Here is a 20,290-nt window from a genome sequence, read left to right as displayed (position 1 = left end):
TGACATTGCTGAATTCCCGATGCAGCCATCTGGAATCCTCATAAGTAGGTTAAACGGTTGTTCACTGTGTCACTGCATGCTGCCTCACCCAGAGTCTTGCCAAATTGGATCTTTAAGATGCCTGGAATTTCACAGTTACTGCTTTATTGTTTTCCCTCAAGCCGAAGATTAAATGATAATGCTAATAGTCCTGGGGAGGTTAGTTCATTGACGTATTGTCAGTCACCTATACCTTGTCAGAATGGGTTTGATAACAATTTACATAGGAAATAATACATGTAAAGGCCACTTTCTAATCCATATATTTTCAGATAAATATTAAATTATTTGGACATATTTTTAATTTTTTAATTGAGATGTAATTGACATATAACATAGTTTGGAAACATTTTGATTGAAGAATTACCTTTACTGTCATAGCTAATATTTATCAAATGCCTATTGTATGCTAGGCATTGTTCTAAGATTTCATGACAACAAACCTATATGAAGTAGGTATGATTATCATCCCCCTTTTACAGATGAGAATGATGAAGCACAGAGATGTTAAGTAACTTTCTAAAAGTCACATAGCTAATAAGTGTCTGAGTCAGGATTTGTACCAGGCATCTAGTTCCAGAACCTACATTGTAAACCACTCTCCTACTTAATTCTTCTCTTCAAAGGTATAATGGCTGAAACACGTGGGAAAAAATGATTTGTGAATCATCGAAGGTCTGAAGTTTATTATACCTTTAAATGTTATTATACCAATATCTATTACAATATGGATATAATTTTCTTACATCAATTCCTAACAGAACTCCATCTGCATATTGTGGTCTGAAACATCAACATAATGGAAATAATCAGAACAATATCAACAACAGGCACTTACTGTCCTGTAACTGATGTGGTCACTTTTATCACCATCATGGTGATCTTCACCATCATTGTCATCATTATCATCATTATCATTGTCATCATTTATTCAGGGCTTATCAGGTTCCAGGAACCACATTTAGTACATTACCTAAGTCATCACATTTGGTCCTCAAAGAAATCTGATGGTGTGGGTATAACCATTCCCATTTTATAGATGAGAAAAATGAGGCTCAGAAATGCTAAGATCACAGAATCAGAAATTGTAAAGCTGGAATTTGAACCTAAATCTTCTTTCAAAGCTTATGTTCTTAGTCATTCACTATGTCCAAACCTTTAATATTCCTTTCACTACTACTATCACTACCACCACCACAAAATATCACTTATTAAGTGTCATCTTTGTGCCAGGCTAGCCCTATGTCTGGCTAATCTTATGTCAGTATATCAAACTATGGCTCGTGGGCCTAATCTAGCCAGCAGCCTGCTTTTTAAAATAAAGTTTTATTGGGACACAGCCATGCTCATCTATTTATATACCATCTATCACTGTTTCTGTACTAAAAGGTAGAGTTGAGTAGTTGCAACAGAGATTCCATGGCTCACAAAGCCCAAAATATTTGCAGCCTGGCTCTTCACAGAAAATTTTGAGGACCCCCACCTTAATAGATCTAACAATATAGGCATCACCATTCTCATTTTGCAGGTGAACTTATTAGAATTCAGAATTAGGTAACTTGCCCATGCAACTTTTAAAAAATAAGAAGCTAGCAAAAAACTGAGGTCTAGATGACTCAATAACTTACTCATTTTCCTCTCTGAAATCTATAAAAGCAATCATTTTTATAATTACCAGTTGCAGGAAAGGAGATTTCTCTAACATGGTTTTGAATGTTTGGCACTGGTGGTAAAGAGTTGTACATTTTCCCTCATCAGAAGGATATTAACATGGATGCTCCTAGAGAATGTCATTCTAAGTGAAGTAAGCCAGAAAGAGAAAAAAAAATACCATATGAGATCGCTCATATGTGGAATCTAAAAAACAAAAACAAACAAACAAACAAAAACAAAGCATAAATACAGGACAGAAATAGACTCATGGACAGAGAATACAGACTTGTGGTTACCGGGGTGGGGGGCGGGGTAGAGGGTGGGAAGGGATAGACTGGGGTTTCAAAATTGTAGAATAGATAAACAAGATTACATTGTATAGCACAGGGAAATATACACAAAATGTTATGATAAATCACAGAGAAAAAAATATATTAGCCAATGACTGAATTTTATTCACTTACCCAGTCATCCATCTCATAGTTTTAAGAATATTTCTTGTTTTAACAAATGACTGTGTTCATTCATATGGTAAAATGTTTCACCCATGTGGTCGCTCATTGCTTTTGAAATTCCATCAATCTCTAGTGCTAAGTTGTATTAATTTTATTATAAATTTGAAATCATGAAAAAGAAAAAAAAAAGAAGGATATTAAATTCCTCTTACCTTCTGAGAATTTACTGTACTTAATTCCTTGAGGATGGATGCTTAAGGGCTTGTCTGCCTTATTCTTAAAGTGAACTTTCATGATGTCTCCAACTTCAGCATATAAAGTAGGCCCAAGAAGTCCTGTGAAAACAAGGATTTAAAATATGTCTGTGTTCAGGATTATCAAGACAGAGCTGCTAAGCAAGAAAAACATGCAGAAAACCCCATGAGTGATTGCTGTTATTCCTCCCAGTCCTGAAGTTGACCTAGTTATCTTCCACCTGGAAGTCTATGCTAGCTCATTAACTCTGTATTACATGCAGTCAGATAAGGACAGGAAGGTAGAAATACATGGCTTGGGCCCAAAACCAGTTAAGAGAGTAGGAGGTGGGGAGGGTACAGATCAAGTGGTAAGGTGCATGCTTAGCATGCATGAAGTCCTGGGTTCAATCCCTAGTCCCTCCATTAGAATTAAATAAATAAATAAACCTACTTACCTACCCTTAAAACAAACAAACAAACAAACAAACAAACAAACAAAAAATGGATTCTCAAGTCCATTGATTAAAAAAAAAGACTTCAAAAAAGAGAGAGAGAGAGACTAGAAGAAATAGTTCTGACCATGTCCACCCCATTCTGACCCACTGTCATTTCTGGGGTGACTACTACCTTTGGTCAAGAAAAGAGGGATGTTCATTTTCATTTATACAGGGTGATGTGAGGGAGGTTGACTGACTACTTCAGATCTCTCTGAAATGGGAGACCTGAGAGATCTAAGCGAGGGAGCAAATCAGACAGTTCTCTGGCCCTGTGGGAAGTTCAAAGTCCCTGAGGCAGAAGTGAGCTTGATGTATCCAAAGAACAGTCAGACAAACAGTGTGGCCAGAGTGAGAAGAGTTGGGGTTGGGTGAGGGTGCACATCAGGTAAGGTGCTATGGGCCATGATAAGGACTTTGGATTTTCTTCTAAGTGGAATGGGAAATCCCTGGAGCTTTGTGCAGCAGAGAGATGTGGTCTGATATGTTTTAAAAGTTCATCCTAAAAGAAAAGAGACAAAAAGTTCATCTTAGCTGTTGTGTAGAAAACAGTCTGTGTAGTGACAAGAGTGGAGCAGATCAGGTGGTGTAGACAAGAGACACCAGTGTATTAGGCCAGCATGTGTAGCAGTGAAATGGTGAGAAGAGGCTGGATTCTGGGCATTTTGAAAGTAGGGCCAGCAAAATTTGCTGAAGGGTTGGATGCAGCACTTGAGGGAGAGAGAGAGAAATCAAGGATGACCCCCAAGGTTTTTGATCTGAGCAACTGAGTAAATAATGTTTTCAGTTACTTATATGGGAAACACAGTAGGGATAGCAGGTTGGGGTGCAGAAATCAACAGTGAGGTATCATTTACTATAAGCCAGGCGCTGCGCTAGGTTCAGGGGCTACATGGATAAATAAGACACAGTCCCTGTCCTTAAGGAGCACACAAGCTTGTTTGGAAATAAGACATATGGTAGAAGCTACTGCTAAGATATGGGCAAAATGCTACAGGAGTAGAGAGGATGAAGGACCAATTCTCTCTGAGGAGTTAGGGGAAGAGGTGATATCTGAGTCAGATTATTGACCAATCATATACTAGAATTTCGCAAAGTATAATTCTTGGATTCTCTGCATCAGAATCACCAGGGACAGTTTAAAAGGCAGATTCCCAAGGACTATCTCAGCCCCAATGAATCCTCCGAGTCCCTGGAGGTGGGGTTTGGGAATGTGCATTTTAAACATGAGTGATTCTTATGTCCTCTAAAGCTTGAGAACCTGTCACTCAAAGCCCTATTTCAGACAAGTGACCGGAATTGACTGTTCTCACTTCCAAGCCATCCATAACCTCTTCTGGAGTTGGCTTCTGCCCATTAAGAATCACAGGAGCAGGAGAAGGAAATTACAGTAGGCATGGAGTTCAATGGGCATTTGTTTGCATTGGTGGTAATTATAACAAGGCTTCCACTTATTGTCCCCCTTGATATATTCAAGCACTCTACATCCTTACATTAAACCCCCCAGTAAATCTTTAAGGTAGATATTAAGATCCTTATTTAATGAGGAAGCTGAGCCTCAGAGTTTTAAATATCTTGTCCAATATTACACAGCTAATTAGAAGCAAAGCCATGATTTAAAATTAAATCTGTCTGATTCTAGATATTGAGCTTTTAACCACCCCTTTGTATTGCATCCCCCACCTTGTATTTATTCATTTATTCAACAAATACTAACTGATCACTTCTCGGCCTTTTGGCTAAGATTAAGTGTAGTAACAAATACTAATTCAGTGCTTACTTTATCCTAGATGTCAGAATTGCAACTGTGAGTAAAATAGATACAGCTTTCTAGAGCTTATAAAACAGAAGGAAAGACAGCTTTTAACAAATGATCACACAAATATTTAATTGCAAACTGTGGTTTGTATTATGAAAGAAAAGTACAGAATTCTCTGAAGAAATTTGACAGAGGCATCTAGTATAATCTTAGAGGAAGAGAGGGGACTAGGGTTGGGAAATACTTCCCTGAGGAAGCAATGCATTAACTGAAGTCCAAAGGCAAAGAGGCCGAGGGATGGACAAGGGCATTCCAGGGAGTGGGATTAGCATGTGCAAAGGCCCTGAGGTGCCAGAAAACTTGGCCTATTCAGAGAACTGACAGATAACCATAGGGAAGGTAGAGCTTAGTAGGTAAGAGAGACAGGCAGAAAGCGAAGCCAATGGCACGGTCAGAGATACAGTCACACAAGGCCTTTAACCTAGGAGTATCTGGAAGCAGAGGTGCGACATGAACCATATATTGGTTTTTAAATTTCTGGCTGCATTTGTGGAGTATGATCTGGGGAGAAGCCAGAGTGAACATTGAGAGAAGAGATGGAAGGCTCCAGGAGAGACATGTTGGTGAGTACTTAATTTAAGGTTAGGACACTTGGGATACTGAGGAGAGAACATGTTAGGGAGCTGTTTAGGAGACCAAACTGTCAGGACTTGATGGATTGGATATGGGGTGGAGGGCAAGGGAGATCACATTGCCATGGATGGCTGGTGAGGTTCTGGCTTAGAGGGCTGGGAGGATGAGGGTGCCATTCTCTGAAATGGAGGACATTGTGGGAGGGTTTTGTTTGTGGGTGTGGCAGACGGGATAATGGCCTCCAAGAGAGGTCCATGTCCTAATATCTGAGACCTATGAATATGCTACCTTATATGGCAAAATGGACTCTGGGGATGTGATTAAGTTAAGCATGTTGAGATGGGGAGAGTTTCCTGGATTGTCCAGGGGGCCTGATGTCATCATAAAGGTCCTCACAAAAGAGAAGCAGGAGGAACTAAATTAGCATTAGGAAGATGCTACCCTGATGGCTTTGAAGATGGAGGAAGGGGCCATGAGCTCATGAGCATGGGTGGCTTCTGGTAACTGGAAAAGGCAAGGAAGCAATTCTCCCCTAGAGCCTCCAGAAGGAATAGAGCTCTATAAACACCTTGATTTTAACCCAGGGAAACTCATTTTGGACTTCTTGCCTCAAGAACTGCAAGATAATAAATTTGTGTTGTTTTAAGCCACTGAGTTTGTGGTGATTTGTTACAGCGACAATAGGAAAATAATTTCCTGCTAGCAATGAGAGAATACGGTCTCTGAGATAGAGGTCCTGTCTTCATTGACTCCTGTCTTTCCACCCACTGTTGTCTTACTTCTTTCACTGAACTCCCAGTCCTAGAGTTTATACTGATCTCATGCCTGAAGCTTTTTGTTTGTTTTCATGTTAGTTCTGCACAGGACCATGGAGGCCACATAATTTAATCCTCACTTTAGAGATGGTTCCAAAGCTTGGGAAGAGGAGTTGGGGACAGTGGCTTGCCTAAGGTCTGTCAGTGATTGGGTGGCTTTTCTGAAACTAGGTCTCTGAACTCCTGAACCAAAACTTTCTTTATCACCTTCTGCAGGGCAGGTCAGACCCTCCTCTTTCCTGGAATAGTCACAACATCTACACCATTTTCCACTCCTGGTCACATCTGACTCCACCAGCCCACTGACCCCTCTCTTCTGGCTGCTACCCTCAGTCTTAACTCCCAATGGAAGCCCTCAGTGGCCACTCCCACCTGCCTGGAATGCCCAGGAGCCCAGTGGGAAGCCGACTCTTCTGTCACATTGTGCACTGCATTTTGTTGCCATGGTTGCTTTGCTTGGTTGATTTGTTTGTTGGCATCACATGGCTGCAAATGCCAGATGCCCAGAGTAAGTCTCCTAAGTTATTTAACCTCTTACAGCAAGTAGTAGTTTGGAATATTTATTTAGCCTCCCTTTCTGCTTCTTCAGATTTCAAGCAGTTTTTCTGAATGCAGATCACATTCCTTCATGCATGTAGGCAAACACATGGCTGAATGTTGTCTGAGCTGCCGTTTAGTTCCCATCAGCCAGATGGTCTAAGACGTCTCCCACCCTCTCCTCAGTGCCCAAAGCCAAACTGGGGAAAGAAGTGGCCTATCTTTAGATCCTAGGAGGGCAGCACAGCCTGTTCCCAATTTCACGCAATTTTGGAGTTGGAAAGGGCTACAGGAGGTCAGCTAATCCAATTCCCTTCTCTCAGGTGAATAATGAGTTACAGAACACAGTGCAGCTCATGCGGCTGCTGTGATAAAACCCCTTTTGGGGCAAACATTTCATAATCTTCCTTGAAAATACACAGAGACTCAAAACTAGCCATTTTAAAGCCCGACAGTATTCCTGAAAAAGAGCCTGGCCCCTCCACCTGTCCACGTGTCCATAAACCTCACTGGGCAGGTGTCTTCAGATCTCTAGTCTTGCAGCCTAGCCCCACCTGCTACTACAATAGCTTCTGGGCTCTTGCTGCAGAAATGGGCACATGGCTAAAATCATACCCACCAGATGGGTGGAGCAGGAAACAAGGGGTTAGGCAACCGAATGCGGAAGGCCACTTAGTCAATGGCAGTGTTCACACCACATCATATTAAAAATCTTAGGCTTTTCCTTTACACCAGATTTGCCTCCTTATATCCCCTACTATAGGGATACAAAGATGAGTAAGATACCACCCCTCTACTCCAGGGGTTCATAATTTAGCAACTTTGTGAGTTCAGGAAGAGGCTGCATAAAAAATGGATGTTAAAATGGCTCAGAGTTCACATAAAACAAATATGAGATTCACAGGGGTGGACAGAAAGGTAATATTTTAAGTGCCTCGTGCTTAAAACATAAATCAGCTATCAAGGTCTACTTCTAACGGACGAGGTTGAATCAGACACCACTGCAAAAATGAATCATCTCAAAAGATTTTGATCACAGTCCTCTCCTCTTCCAAAATTATCAGTGCCTCTGTATTGCTTAACAGTCTGCAGTCTGGCACTGGTCCTTCAGTGGCTTATTGCGCTCAGCACAACGGCGGGCAGAGCATAGACATTCAAATTCAGTTAACTTGGCAAAAGTCACAAAAGGTAGAGCTCTAAATATCTGCCCAGTTCCTCTTTTCCCAGGCCTAATGAATGTGTTTCCCAGCTCATTTTCCCTTTACCCGCCTACAACTTCATTTAATTAAGCAGTTCTTAAGTATCTATTGTACACACTAAGCTTGAAGCTGGAGCTATGAAAATGAATAGACTTTGTGACGGAGGACAGGAGATCCTTTAATTTCCTGCCTGAAACTACAAACTTAGATTTATTAGTCATCTTGCTAGTAAAAGGTCACTCACTGGCCCCTTGCCCAGCCCCTCACACAGACCCTGATGAAGGCCGTATCTCTTCCACCTCAGGCGGATCCAGCCCAGCTTTGAATCCCATCACTTCCTGTGCCTTCTGAGCCTGGATCCATCAGTTGTTCTCCCTCAGATGTCTTTATCTTCTCCTTTTATACTGAATTCTTCCCTTGAGCACTTAGATATTTTAAGTCACTCTCATTCTGTTTTTTTTTTTTAAACTCTTAAAATACTCTTAAATCCCTCATTCCCTTCCAGGACTACCCTGCCTCTCCTCCCGTTTGGAGCCGAGGCTCAGTAAAGAGTTATCTATGTAAGTTCCTCCTGCTTGCATTTCCTCATCTTCCATTCTTTCTCATTTCCATTCACCAAGAGAAGTGGCACCAGGGAAACCAGATAAACGGTTTCAAGGAGAAAGACATGTCCCAGTAACGTCAAGTGTAAAGAACTGGAAGAAAACCATTGGCTCTGGCATCTCAGAGGTCATGAGTGCCCTTTTTTGAGAGTAATTTTAGTGGACTCATATTAAAGCAGATTAGGGAGGGAAGGTAAGGAGAAGAAATGATGTCACAGAGAATGAAATGGATCAATCATACGGGAAATTGGTAGTAAAAGAAAGGGAGAGGAAAGGCCATTCGAGTCAAGGGGAGATTATTTTCTAGATGGGGGTAAGCTGAATATGAGTGGTATTTTGTTTTGTGGTTGACGATTTTTGATGGAAGAGAAGGAAAGGAAAGATTGAAGATAGAGGGTGATCCAAGGAGGAGGCAGGACAGGATGAAATAATAAGAGAGATAGAGGGATGAGTCTGGATAAGATACAGTTCCTTGGCTTCTCGCAGGAAAGAATTCAAGTGCAAGCCACCGTTGAGTAAAGGTAGATTTTATTTAGAGAGATACATACTGCATAGAGTGTAAAGGCAAGGAAAGAGGTGCGGGAATGGGTGCTCAAATTAAAGTAAAAGTAGGTACACACTCCATAGACAGAGTGCGGGCCATCTCCAAAGAGGAGGGAGCAAGAAAGTGCTGATTAGGCAGAAGGATGAGTGAATTACTAACGAGCGGAACCAACTGGAAAAAGTTCTCTTAACAGCCTTTATCATCCCTGTGGACTACGGTACCATACTTAAGATCCCAGAAACCCATTCAATCTACTTTTCTTCATTAAATAAGAGATGGGGGAAACAGAAGAGATTTTTTCTGTTTAAAAGTGATAGCTATTGTGTATATCACACTAAATAAAACAAAAGAGATAGGAAAGACAGATGCAAAAGATTCAGCCACATACAGTTCCTTTAAATGAGTCTAGGGAGCCAGATGGAAGCAAAAGACCATTTGTTAAGCCTCATCTGTGCTCCTTAAACTGGACCGTAAGCTCCAGGAAGGCAAGAGATGTGTGTGTCTTGTCCACTGTGACATCCGTAGCGCCTAGCTCAGTGCCCAGCCCACAGTAGGTGCTCATTAATAGTCTGTTAGATGACTGAATAAAATTAAAACACTTAAAGGTTTTGTTGAGCTTTTTTATCAAGGTTGAAAACAGCCAACTTCAAGGGCATGTGACCCGTGCAATTGCACAGGGCCCCACGCTCAGAAAAGCTCCCTGCCTGGCTTAATACATTGCTGTCACTGTTTTGAAATTCAGTATTATGAATAAGGACCCTACAAACCATCCAGCCACACTGGATAAAAACACACATTTCTATAAATGTCACTAAGTAAATATTTTATACATTTTATGAATATCAAGTTATCCATAGAGCTTTCTCTTTAAAATTACAAAATACGTTTCAGGCTTACCTGAAGTTCTGGATCGTGGTTTTTCTTTCTGAAAATATGCTTCATACTCTCTGTAGACAATTTTCTTAAAGGAGGTTGCAGAAGAATTTGAACTGAAAATAAAATACCAAATGAATCTGAAAGGCTTATATGACATCTACTGCTCACATAACAAAAAAAAAAAATAGATCTCTCATGTCCTCAGATTTGTACTAGGAATAACAGGATTTTAACTTCATTTTAGAAACTAGATTTTATAAATACGAACCATAAGTGAGGTTAAAATAATTACTGGTTTTTTCAAGAATATTCTCTTGTGATAGCCATTCTTTCAGAAATTTAGTCTGCCTTCACTAATCCTATTACTCAGAATCCAAGATCATAGTGTGAGCCCAAACTTTAGGTTTAGATTTTCAATGATTAAAGATGTGACCAAATCCTTTATGGATAAATATGTGAGCTATTTTTCAACTCATCAATCAAATACAGTTTTAAGCTAGTGGGGAACATTGTAAAGAACTATTGATTTGCTGAACTGTTACTAGTTGGGAAGTAGAAAATGGCTAATAGAGTAAAAGTGCTGGAATTCGCATTAGAAACAAACAAATGATTAAACTAAGTCTTGGAAAGTTTAACTTGTTGGAGGAGAAACAGTTGATCAATGGCAGAGCAAGATTTGAAAAGGTGAATCCATTGTACAGTTATCCCTTGGAATCCACGGGGTGGGGGCAGGAGGGGCGTTGGTTCCAGGAACCACCCCCTCCCCCACTGTGGACACCAAAATCTGTGGGTGTTCAGGTCTTTTATATGAAACAGAGTAGTAAAGTCAGCCCTCCGTATCTGCAGGTTTCACCTCCATAGATTCACAGGACTGACTGTTTTCATGGAAAGAAATTCAGAGAGAGAGAGAGAGAGGCTGGGAGAGTACTGGAATAATTGCCTATCTTTTTTCTTCTGTGTCTAAAGATGAGCACATCATTCCTATCCTTGTCTTAAACTCAAAGACGAAGGTAAAAGGAAAGAGAATTGGGGGAAATTTCTTACAAATATCTAAACCAGTTGACCATATTGGCTTTGTTATGCTTCGTAATCCAGAGAATGGCCCCAGCCCTAACTAGGGCATAACAGAGAGGGATACGAATCACATGTGCCACGACGTCTATGAAGCACAGAAGCTAAGAGAACTGGCAGTAGACTCAGTGTCTGGGTTTGACTCCTGTATCTACCCCTTGTTAGCTGTATAATCTTGAAAAGTTTATTTAATCCATTTATGCCTCTGTTTCTATAAGTTGTGAGCTGCAACAGTAAAAGCTCCCTCATGGAATTGTTACAAGTTTTAAATAAATTGATACTTGCAGGGGTTTAGAGCTGGCATATTGTAAATATTCAATGCTTGTTAGCTAATAATATTTTAAAAGTATAACAAAAGTTGGTTTTCAGGTTTTCCTGGCAGAAAAAAAATCTGTAATTGTAGTAATTCTCATAATTTTTAAAATGTGGTATACAAGAACTGTGTTAATATTTGGAGGCAGAATTAAAGGAGGCATGAGTATTTGGGGAATGGCTAGCTATTGAAGGTAGTGGGTTCTCAGTCACTGGAAGCATTCAAGTGGAAATTAGACAACTCTTTGCTAGGGGTGTTGGTGCTTAGGGTGTGGGGAAAAGTAGGAGGTTAAAACATGAAAGTTGAAAATGAGTTAAACAACCTCTTAGAGTTTTCTAGCCCAAAAACCATAGGACTCTATATGTTAGCTTGTGTCCTGAATGTGGAAGTCTATTTTTATTTATTTGTCTTTTTTTTCGGTATAATTGAAAAGTAGCTCCCTTCCCTAACCCTAGATATTTAAATACAGGAATATAGGTGATGATATAAAATCTTTACTAAGAAAAAGCAGTCTTTTATGTGGAATAATTTTAATTAGAGGTATGTTTCTTAATATAGTTCCTTGTGTATATTGTATGTGCATACTAAGGTATATTTATTTTGATTTGAACAATTGAATTGCTATTGAAAAATCTGTCTGAAAAGAAAATTAAAGATGATATGAATTCAAACTATATATACATGATAATTTTGCATTTATAAGGACTATTTAAAGATGATTTTTCATAATAAAAATCATATAAACTAGAATCTTAGAGGGAAAAATATATATATAAAAAAATATATATATATTTTCAATACCTGTTACTATGTACATGTAAGTGATTGAACATGTTTCTTTAGGGAAATTTTCAAAAATATTCATTCCAGACCTGGAGCAAGAATAAAAGATATATTTCACCTCTAAAAGGCATTGTCCTGCTAACATTATATGAAATCAGAAGAAAAATCTTTACTTTGTACTAAAATATACTTTAGCAAAGAATAGAGTTGTCTGTGTTGATTTCCTTACAGTATCATAAGCTCTAGGTGTAGGATAATTTAGAACAAGTTCTTAGTTTAAGCAGCCAGAAATACAGGTTAGATTTTTCACATACAAATAGTAGAAATAAATTATGTGATTTGAGGTTCAAAAACATTGACATTTGGTCTGGATTATCACTGTGTGATTTTGACTCAGTAATTGGTACCAGAGGAACAGCTCATCAAGAATTCTGGAAACTCAACTGAGAGGATAGGATGACCAGTCATGGCTCCCTATGTGAATTCACCATGTGAATCAGGTTTCTGCCCTTTGTGGTTCTGCCTCCAGTATTCTGCTTGTTATTCTCTGCGTTAACTACAGAAGAAAGAACAAACTCAGCATGAGCATGAGCATGAGCACAGCATGACACAGGAAAGCCAGCAACCAAGTTAGAGTTCTACCCATGAGCAAGAAAAATTAATGTTGGAAAGACTGTTATTTCCTTTGGGGTTTTAGCTAGTGGCAGTTCCCTAACGGTGAGGGTGTGACCTAGATTATCACCTTGAGATGCAATATTTTAAATCGTTTTTTAAAAAGAGGGATTTCTTATTATTACAAGACCATAGTATGTGTAGTATGTAATGCCCTTCAAAATAACCCAGTTATAAGGAAAAGGTTTTAAAAGGGTTGATGTGATACATTAAAAGACTTAAAATATTACACTATTTTCTTGACAGATTGCTTTTGTTTCGAAATTGTAAAAGAGGAACACATCTTTCACAATCATTTAAACTGTAATGCTAAGTTAAAAAAAACTCAGCCACACTAAGAGCTTTACCATTAAACTAAATAAAAATATGAGTAACTGGAAATATTGAGTAGAACCTATGATTTGTTACATTTTTGAGAAGTCTTATTTTTAACCTTTCAATTAGGAAGAATAGTTTGCAACTCAAATATAGTTTTATAATTTAACCCCCCTCTTAGTTACATGTGCCTTAATAGTGACTCTACCAAAACAGCCAGAGTAGACCATATCTGAAAAAGTGATTAAGAATGAGAGAAAAATTGTCACATGAAGCAGAAAAAAGGTAAAAGAACAACAGTGTTGCATTTTTATGGACTGATGATGTTTTGAAAGTCATTTATAAGAAAGCAACAAAATTATGGCAATTGTTGTTAAATAATCTGCTTATAATAAAGTACAAGGTGTACATCTTTAGTTTTAGAAGATAAAGCTATGTGGACAATGAAAAAACTAAGATGTAACTAGAAGTTTAAGAAAAACACTGGAATACTAAAAATCTGGAACAGGAGTTTGCAGGAAGGGCTAATGAGGAGGTAGTTGCCTGGTGGCTTTTGAATCAATTAATATATTTAACCATCAATCAATCATACTAACAAAACTGTATCAACAACAAACTCTTGAAAGCAGCATCTCGCCATCAAACTGAATATTTCTATATCCTCAGAGTGATAAACTGTATTACTGGAGGCAAGAGTGGCATCCACCAAGTTTATTTTATTTACTATGCTCTCCTATTAATTATATTTACTTACTTGAAGTGTAAAAAAAAAAAAAAGCCGTGGAATTGCAAAGAGAGTGCTCTCTAAAAGAAATGGCTTATCCTCCTTAGAGAAGCCCACCCGGGCATCACACCTGCCTTACCTAGTGTGTGTGGGCTCAGGGTGGTAGTTCCAGCTGATGCTCTGAGCAGCCACGTAGAACTGCCTTAGCCGCGCTGCCTCAGCCCCTGGGCTCCCCCAGCCTGCCCAGCTGGTGCCCACGACCAGGAGGACCCAGAGGCAAGGGCAACCTGGAAACATGGCTCCTTTCCTGCTCCTGCCTGCCGCCACCACCCAGGGATGAGTAGGGCTGCCTCAGCCGAGCGAGCGTCCCCCGGCTCCTCGGGGTTGTCCACCGTCGGGGCTGCAGTGCACTCCGGGAGGCTGCGGGTGGCAGCGTCCTCCTCCCCTTCAGCTCCCCCAGGCGCTGCGGCAGCTGCAGCCTGGGGCTGCCCCGCCTCCCGGGACCTTTCCAGGCTGGGGGTGGCTAGGTCACTGCCCCAGATGACAGGAGGGATTAGGGAGGGGTACCAGGTTAGTGACTGTTTTACTACAGATGAAGAAAGGGCAGAGATCAGAGGCTCCAGCAGGCGGAGCAGAACTGTCCTCCCACGCTTCCACCTGCTCACCCCACGGAGCACTAGCCCCTCACCAGCCACCATAAAAACCACCTGGGGCAAAGTGCACACTTGCCAGACCCTCTGCACTTCCCAGTGTAATGGAACCCCAAACCCTGAACCACACCACTCCTTCTGATCTGGGAAAGGGCATTGTGCCCTATTACAGGGCACAGAAATACTGTATTTTCAGGTGGTGAGGAGGCAAGGGGATGAGCACATGAATGGGACCTGCTGCCCGCCCCACTTTGCTGACTTCTACCCACGCACAAGTCTGTTTTGGTAAAAGCCTGTGGCCAGCAAAGGCAGCGACAGAGCAGAGGGTTTAGAGATTCTTCACTGAGAGAATGAGACCAGATTTCAGTTTCACGTACTGGCTGTGTTCTCTTGGATAGGTCACACAGCCTGTCTGGAGCTCAGTTTTGACATCTGCAAAATCAGGATGATAATAATAGTTTTCCCCGAAAGGGTTGCTGGAAGGATAAAAGAACACTGTGAAGTGTGTAATTCCTAGCAGTTGGAAAGCACACAGCACGTACTTATTACTATGATTATGTTTTTCCTGCCTGCAGGGCCCCTTGTATATCTTGGAGGATTTGACTGTTTCACACGGCTTTTAAGATATGATTTTGCTATTTATAGGGAATCTCAGAATTATATCATCTGAAGCATCATCATGACTTTCCTGGGTCTCCTGAATCTGCATGCCTCCAAGCTTCTGTCTTAAGATTTGTGTCAACAGATTGAATAAATTGTAATGTAGCACCTGACGTGAGGTCTCCATCATGTCGGTCTCCTCAATAGCATTGCTCTCCTACACACAGTCTTCTGTCTTTGCCCCTTGTCTGATATTATCTGATCAACTTAGAATGCCATTCTTTTTTCCTCTTGGCTGTCCACTCTTTTAAAGTCCAGTCAGAGTTCTAGCTCTCTCCTTGATTCTGAACCAAACTGACTTTTCCATTTTATGAATTCCTCCCACACTCTTCCAATAATATGTTCATGTTGATTACCCTCTGTCACTTTATTTGGGCGTCTGTTGTATCCCCAACTAGATTATAAGCTAGTCAACAGCAGGAACAGTGCCTTGTTCTTCTGTATCTATAATATCAGTGGTTCACAAAGCTGGTAAACCACCAGAATTCCCTGGGAAGATTTTACAAAATGTAGATTCTGACTCAGGAGACAGGGCTGATAATCATCATCCTGTAATTCCAAGCTTAGCGATTGGCATAAAATTAGCAGTTAGAGATGCTATTGACAGTATAGCAGAGAAGCTTTTTAAAAGCAATGTGTCCCTAAATCCCAAGGTTTCTACCAAAATTCTTGCAAAATTCTTGTAACCTTTAGTTGGACTGTTTCACCATTTTTATTTGCATGTTTTATTTGCATTTTATTTGCATGTTTACCTAGTCTTTGTGACATGTTCATTGCCTCACATTTCACAGAGCCATGACAGTTACATTGTCTGGCTCTCTATTTTTTGCATCCGTTTCAGATAACCACTATGTAACTTTCAATAATCTATTTATTAAACATGAGATTTAAAGAATGAGTAAAACCCCGCTCTTCTTTCCTATAGAATATTCAGGTGATGACTTTTTCTGCTTCTCTGATTTTCTTCTTGTGTGTTTGAGGGGATGGTACAGTATATATTTGTTGGCTGAAGGGCTGAGTTGTAATTGGGACAAATGTAATTGTGCATTCATTACATTGATGTAAACAGACTGATGGACACAGACCTTATTGAACAAAGCATCAAATAATATAACATGGCATTTGGGTGAATCATTTTATTTAGAAATTTGAGTATCAGTCTTTGGGTTCTTTGGGGGAGAGTGATGTGTACCTCCCTGTCTTAATTCTTGGTCATCTGTAGCCTCTGGTGCCATCCAGAGGCTTCTCTGGAAGCCTTACAGCAGAGGTTTAAAAGACTTCACAAATAGCAAGCACTGAAGACCCCAGGAGATCCTCCAGAAACTCCCTCAAGTCAGAGACGCCACCTGCCTTCCAACAAAGTAGAGGATGCCTTCCTCCAACCCCAAAGTAAAGAGGCAATTTTATTTTTACACAGCCTGGTCTTCTGGTGAGTCAGATGTTCCCGGCTCTAGCTAATTAGTATCTCAGGTGACAGCTGGGGCAAAGCCCGCAGACCAACCAAGGAAACATTCCGTCCTAGCTTCTGAGGCTCATGTCAGAGGAAGAGGAAATGAAGCAGGAAGGGGTGGGGGGTGGATAGGGTGGGCTTGTGGTACAATCCTTCTGCTCTGTTCCAGAGCTACTGTAAAGGAAATTCCATGTCCTTTATTCACAAATATTTACAGAAAACTGCAGCAAATATGCAACAGTTACAGTCAAGTCTATCAGGAAGCCTGAAGTTCAAAACTAGGATCCTGTAGAGGTTGAGTGAGGTGACCAAGAGAAGGACAGTTCTCTGAAAATGAGACAAAAAATAAAAATAATTATATTTTCCTTAAAAAAAGAAAAAGCTCTCTTCATATGTACCCCCTGAGGCTCAGTGTAATTTTTTCCTAGATTCTAGATACTCTGCCATCTGGGCTACTTTCCTTTGGAAGCTCAACGACTCCTGGAGTTTTTGGGAAATAGGGGTCAGATTATCTTTGTTTTCCCAGAAAGCTATAAAGGGAATTGACTCCGTAAAGCCTGTAAACTCTTTCCAGCAGTCATGACTTCTGGTTATCAAGCAAGGTCACAGTGTCAGTACCACCTACGGGCCATCTCACGGAGATGTCATACATCCTGAAATAAGTTACATCTTATTAGAACATTTCTATCCTGGAGGAAATGGAAATCCTCCTATGAACTCACTTAATGCTGTCACTCCACTGCCATATCTGTCCCCGACTGCCGCCACAGCTTGGAAATTTAATACACACTTAAAATTTAACTCATGATCATAAAGAAAAGTCAAGCTTTATATTCTTCCTCTTTCCCCTACTCTTCTATTTCCTCCAGAAATACCTTCAGAGGTAACTTACCTTAAGGGGTGGGGTCAAAAGCGGCATTTGTAAAAACTCCATATTTTCCTGGGTGGCTGAAGAACAGAAACACAAGGATGACCTTCCATATGATGCTCAGTTCTTGACCACAATCCTGCACAGAGTTCCTCCAGAGACTGTGGATTACCACCCCACCCCTGGAATGTTCTGCTTTTAGAGGGGAAGAAGAATAGCCAAAGAAATTTTCTAGATCCCACTTAACAGCCCTGGGTAATTTGCACTGTAGCTTATACCCAGGTTAAATTAGTGTTGATGATTTAGGTCCTGAGCACCTGCTATCCCCCAACTGCAGCCTCTTCTTGGTGAGAGGAAATCCTTACAAAATTCAAGCCTTGATACTTGATCATTTGGCTATGGGTTTTTTTTAATATATTTTTATTGAAGTATAGTCAGTTTACAATGTTGTGTCAATTTCTGGTGTACAGCACAATGCTTTAGTCATATAGGAACAGACATATAATTCATTTCATATTCTTTTTCACCATAAGTTACTACAAGATATTGAATGTAGTTCCCCATGCTATACACTATAAACTTGTTGTTTATCTATTTTATATATATTAGCTAGTATCTGCAAATCTCGAACTCCTAGTTTACCCCCTCCCATGCCCTTCCCCCCAGTAACCCTAAGTTTGTTTTCTATGTCTGTGAGTCTGTTTCTGTTTCGTAAATAAGTTCGTTTGTCTTTTTTTTTTTTTTTTTGATTCCACATATAAGTGATATCATATGGTATTTTTCTTTCTCTCTCTGGCTTACTTCACTTAGAATGACAGTCTCCAGGTCCATCCGTGTTGTTTTGGCTATAGTTTTCAAAGAATGGTAGTACTGCTCCCTACGGGCATTTTTTTTTTTTTTAATTTTCATAGTGATCAAGACTTACTATTGACATTAGGGCAGGGGCCAGGGGTGCTGAATGGTCTAATAGGCATGGGCCACAAAAGAACTGTCTTGCACACTCCATGTAACTTTTGAATATCTACTCAATATTCAAGGAGGCGAAAAATCTCTGAGCCTGGAACTTAACTGCTTTATACATAAATGTTAGTTTTTTGGTGTGTCTTTAAAAATGCACCTGCCATCTGAGGGAAGATAATGACAGGTTTTCCAACTCTTTACCAGAATCTCTCATCATTTTGAAAAATCAGGTTGGTTCTGGCAACACTTCTGATACTGTTTGAGTCACTAATGGAATATTCTTGTCAGTTGGCCTTTAAGGTTGTTGCCTTCATAGTGATTCTAATTGAACGAAGGTGCAGGCCTCTGATAACCTCACAGCGTCTGCTAGTGAGATGCCCCAGCTTTCACATTTTATTTCTACTACAAGTCACTTTCCCTTGTATTTCTCCTTTATATTATGATTAGGGCACTTACTGTTTCTTACAAACATCATGTGTCGTTAAGATATATTATGTGTATATTTTGCTCCAGAATTTAGTAAAGGGGACATTGCCAAAGATCTGTTGCAAAAGAGGGGTGGTAGTGTATGTATAATCCTTCTGACATATTACAGTGAATTAAAAAGCCAAACTAGAAATACTTAATCATGAAACTTTTCTATCTTACCTTTGAGGATTCAAGGGACTTTCCCCCTCATCTGAAATAAGCAAGAAGACACAAAAGATTGGTTTAAAAGAAAAAAATGGGATGGAGGAGAAAGGTCATCAGTGATAGGAATTACTGGGGAAAGTTAGCAGGCTGATTTTCAGATGGGCTCATTATAAGGGACATATGGGGAACAATCCCTCCCTGAGAGCTAGGACCTTTTTAAGACTAAGTAAAATATTTGATAATATGTAATTCCAGAGACCTCTCATCTTTCTCATCTTCCCTTTCAACCTCTTCTCCTACCTCTGGTCCCTGCCTTCAGTCTCTTGGCTACTCTTGGTGGTTGTTGAGATCATTGGTTCTCGAAATCCATTTCTTTGGCACTTGAGGGCCTCTATCTTTGCATCCTGTCACACTCCCTCAGCCATTAGTGGGACTAGATAATCACATAAACAAATCCAAGTCGACGTAACAGTGGATATTTTCCTTCCCTGGTCACATATGTGATCAGGGGCCTTCTGTCTTAATCCAAACAATGGACTCTGATAGTGGAAGCTTCAAACATGTAAGCAAGTCTGTCAATCATCCCATGGGTAGATAAAAGGAGAAAAGCATCTCATGGCTAAATAAGTTTAGAAAATATTCGGTGAAATGAAGATGAACAAGTATATTTATTCCAGGGGATGATTGAGCCTTCAATGTGCTAATAATGTGCATTTTGAATTTGCAGGAGGGGGATATAGTATACAGCATTATCCTAGTGTGGGAACATAGAATCCTAGAAAGTTTAAAATCAAATTGGGACAGGTCAAGGGAAAATTCTCCCTCCCTACAAAGGAATTTATTTCGTATAAAGATACTGGAGGATGGGTGGCTGCTGGTCCCTCTGCATGGTTCAGAGGATTCCCTGGAAATGTCTGAAAACTAAGGGAAAAAAAGGACTTGGGGAAAATGACTCCTACATAGTGGTGGAAATTAAGACCCAGGTCTTAGGAGCTCTCGCCTCTGCTTCTGGATTTGGTTAAGCAAGCACAAATGTTACATGGACGGATTGGTTGTAGCTCTTTGATCTTTAAGCAGTGTCGCTGTTTGTCCGTTGCCCTATTCACCCACTCACAGAGTGTATGAAGCAGCTTTAGAAAAACAGCCTAATGCAACGGCGCCTTTGCGAAGGAAGAGAGCATGTGAGGAGGGAACCAGGGGTTCTTCCGCCGAGCAGTTAAAAATAGGTCTTGAAACTCCTCAACTCCATGAGAACGCTGTCAGGTACTTTTAACATCGCCACTTTCAGTTCTTGGATTTGAGCATCCTGACTGCTCTGACACCCCTCATTACTCTCCATGAAGAATAGT

The 20,290-nt window shown here is 40.2% G+C and overlaps 2 protein-coding genes across 2 annotated transcripts in view; both read right to left on the bottom strand.

The window, feature by feature from the left end:
- The window catches only part of F5 (coagulation factor V), a 63,736-nt gene extending 49,648 nt beyond the window's left edge, over positions 1-14,088 (bottom strand). The window contains exons 1-3 of the mRNA XM_015245104.3: positions 13,860-14,088; positions 9,864-9,955; positions 2,360-2,482 (exon numbers count right to left, since the gene is read on the bottom strand). Of these exons, the coding sequence (XP_015100590.2) occupies positions 2,360-2,482; positions 9,864-9,955; positions 13,860-14,017 (373 nt within the window). The 5' untranslated portion in view covers positions 14,018-14,088. The remainder of the gene's footprint in view (positions 1-2,359; positions 2,483-9,863; positions 9,956-13,859) is intronic.
- A 3,285-nt stretch (positions 14,089-17,373) lies between these two features.
- SELP (selectin P) overlaps positions 17,374-20,290 on the bottom strand; it is a 35,405-nt gene continuing 32,488 nt past the window's right edge. The window contains exons 14-15 of the mRNA XM_072945884.1: positions 18,957-18,987; positions 17,374-17,428 (exon numbers count right to left, since the gene is read on the bottom strand). Coding sequence (XP_072801985.1) covers positions 17,374-17,428; positions 18,957-18,987 — 86 coding nt within the window. The remainder of the gene's footprint in view (positions 17,429-18,956; positions 18,988-20,290) is intronic.

This window comes from Vicugna pacos, chromosome 21 (genome assembly GCF_048564905.1).
Source record: "Vicugna pacos chromosome 21, VicPac4, whole genome shotgun sequence".
Taxonomy (NCBI): domain Eukaryota; kingdom Metazoa; phylum Chordata; class Mammalia; order Artiodactyla; family Camelidae; genus Vicugna; species Vicugna pacos.
Note: the sequence above shows the minus strand (reverse complement) of the source record. Positions and strands in the feature narration are given on the sequence as shown.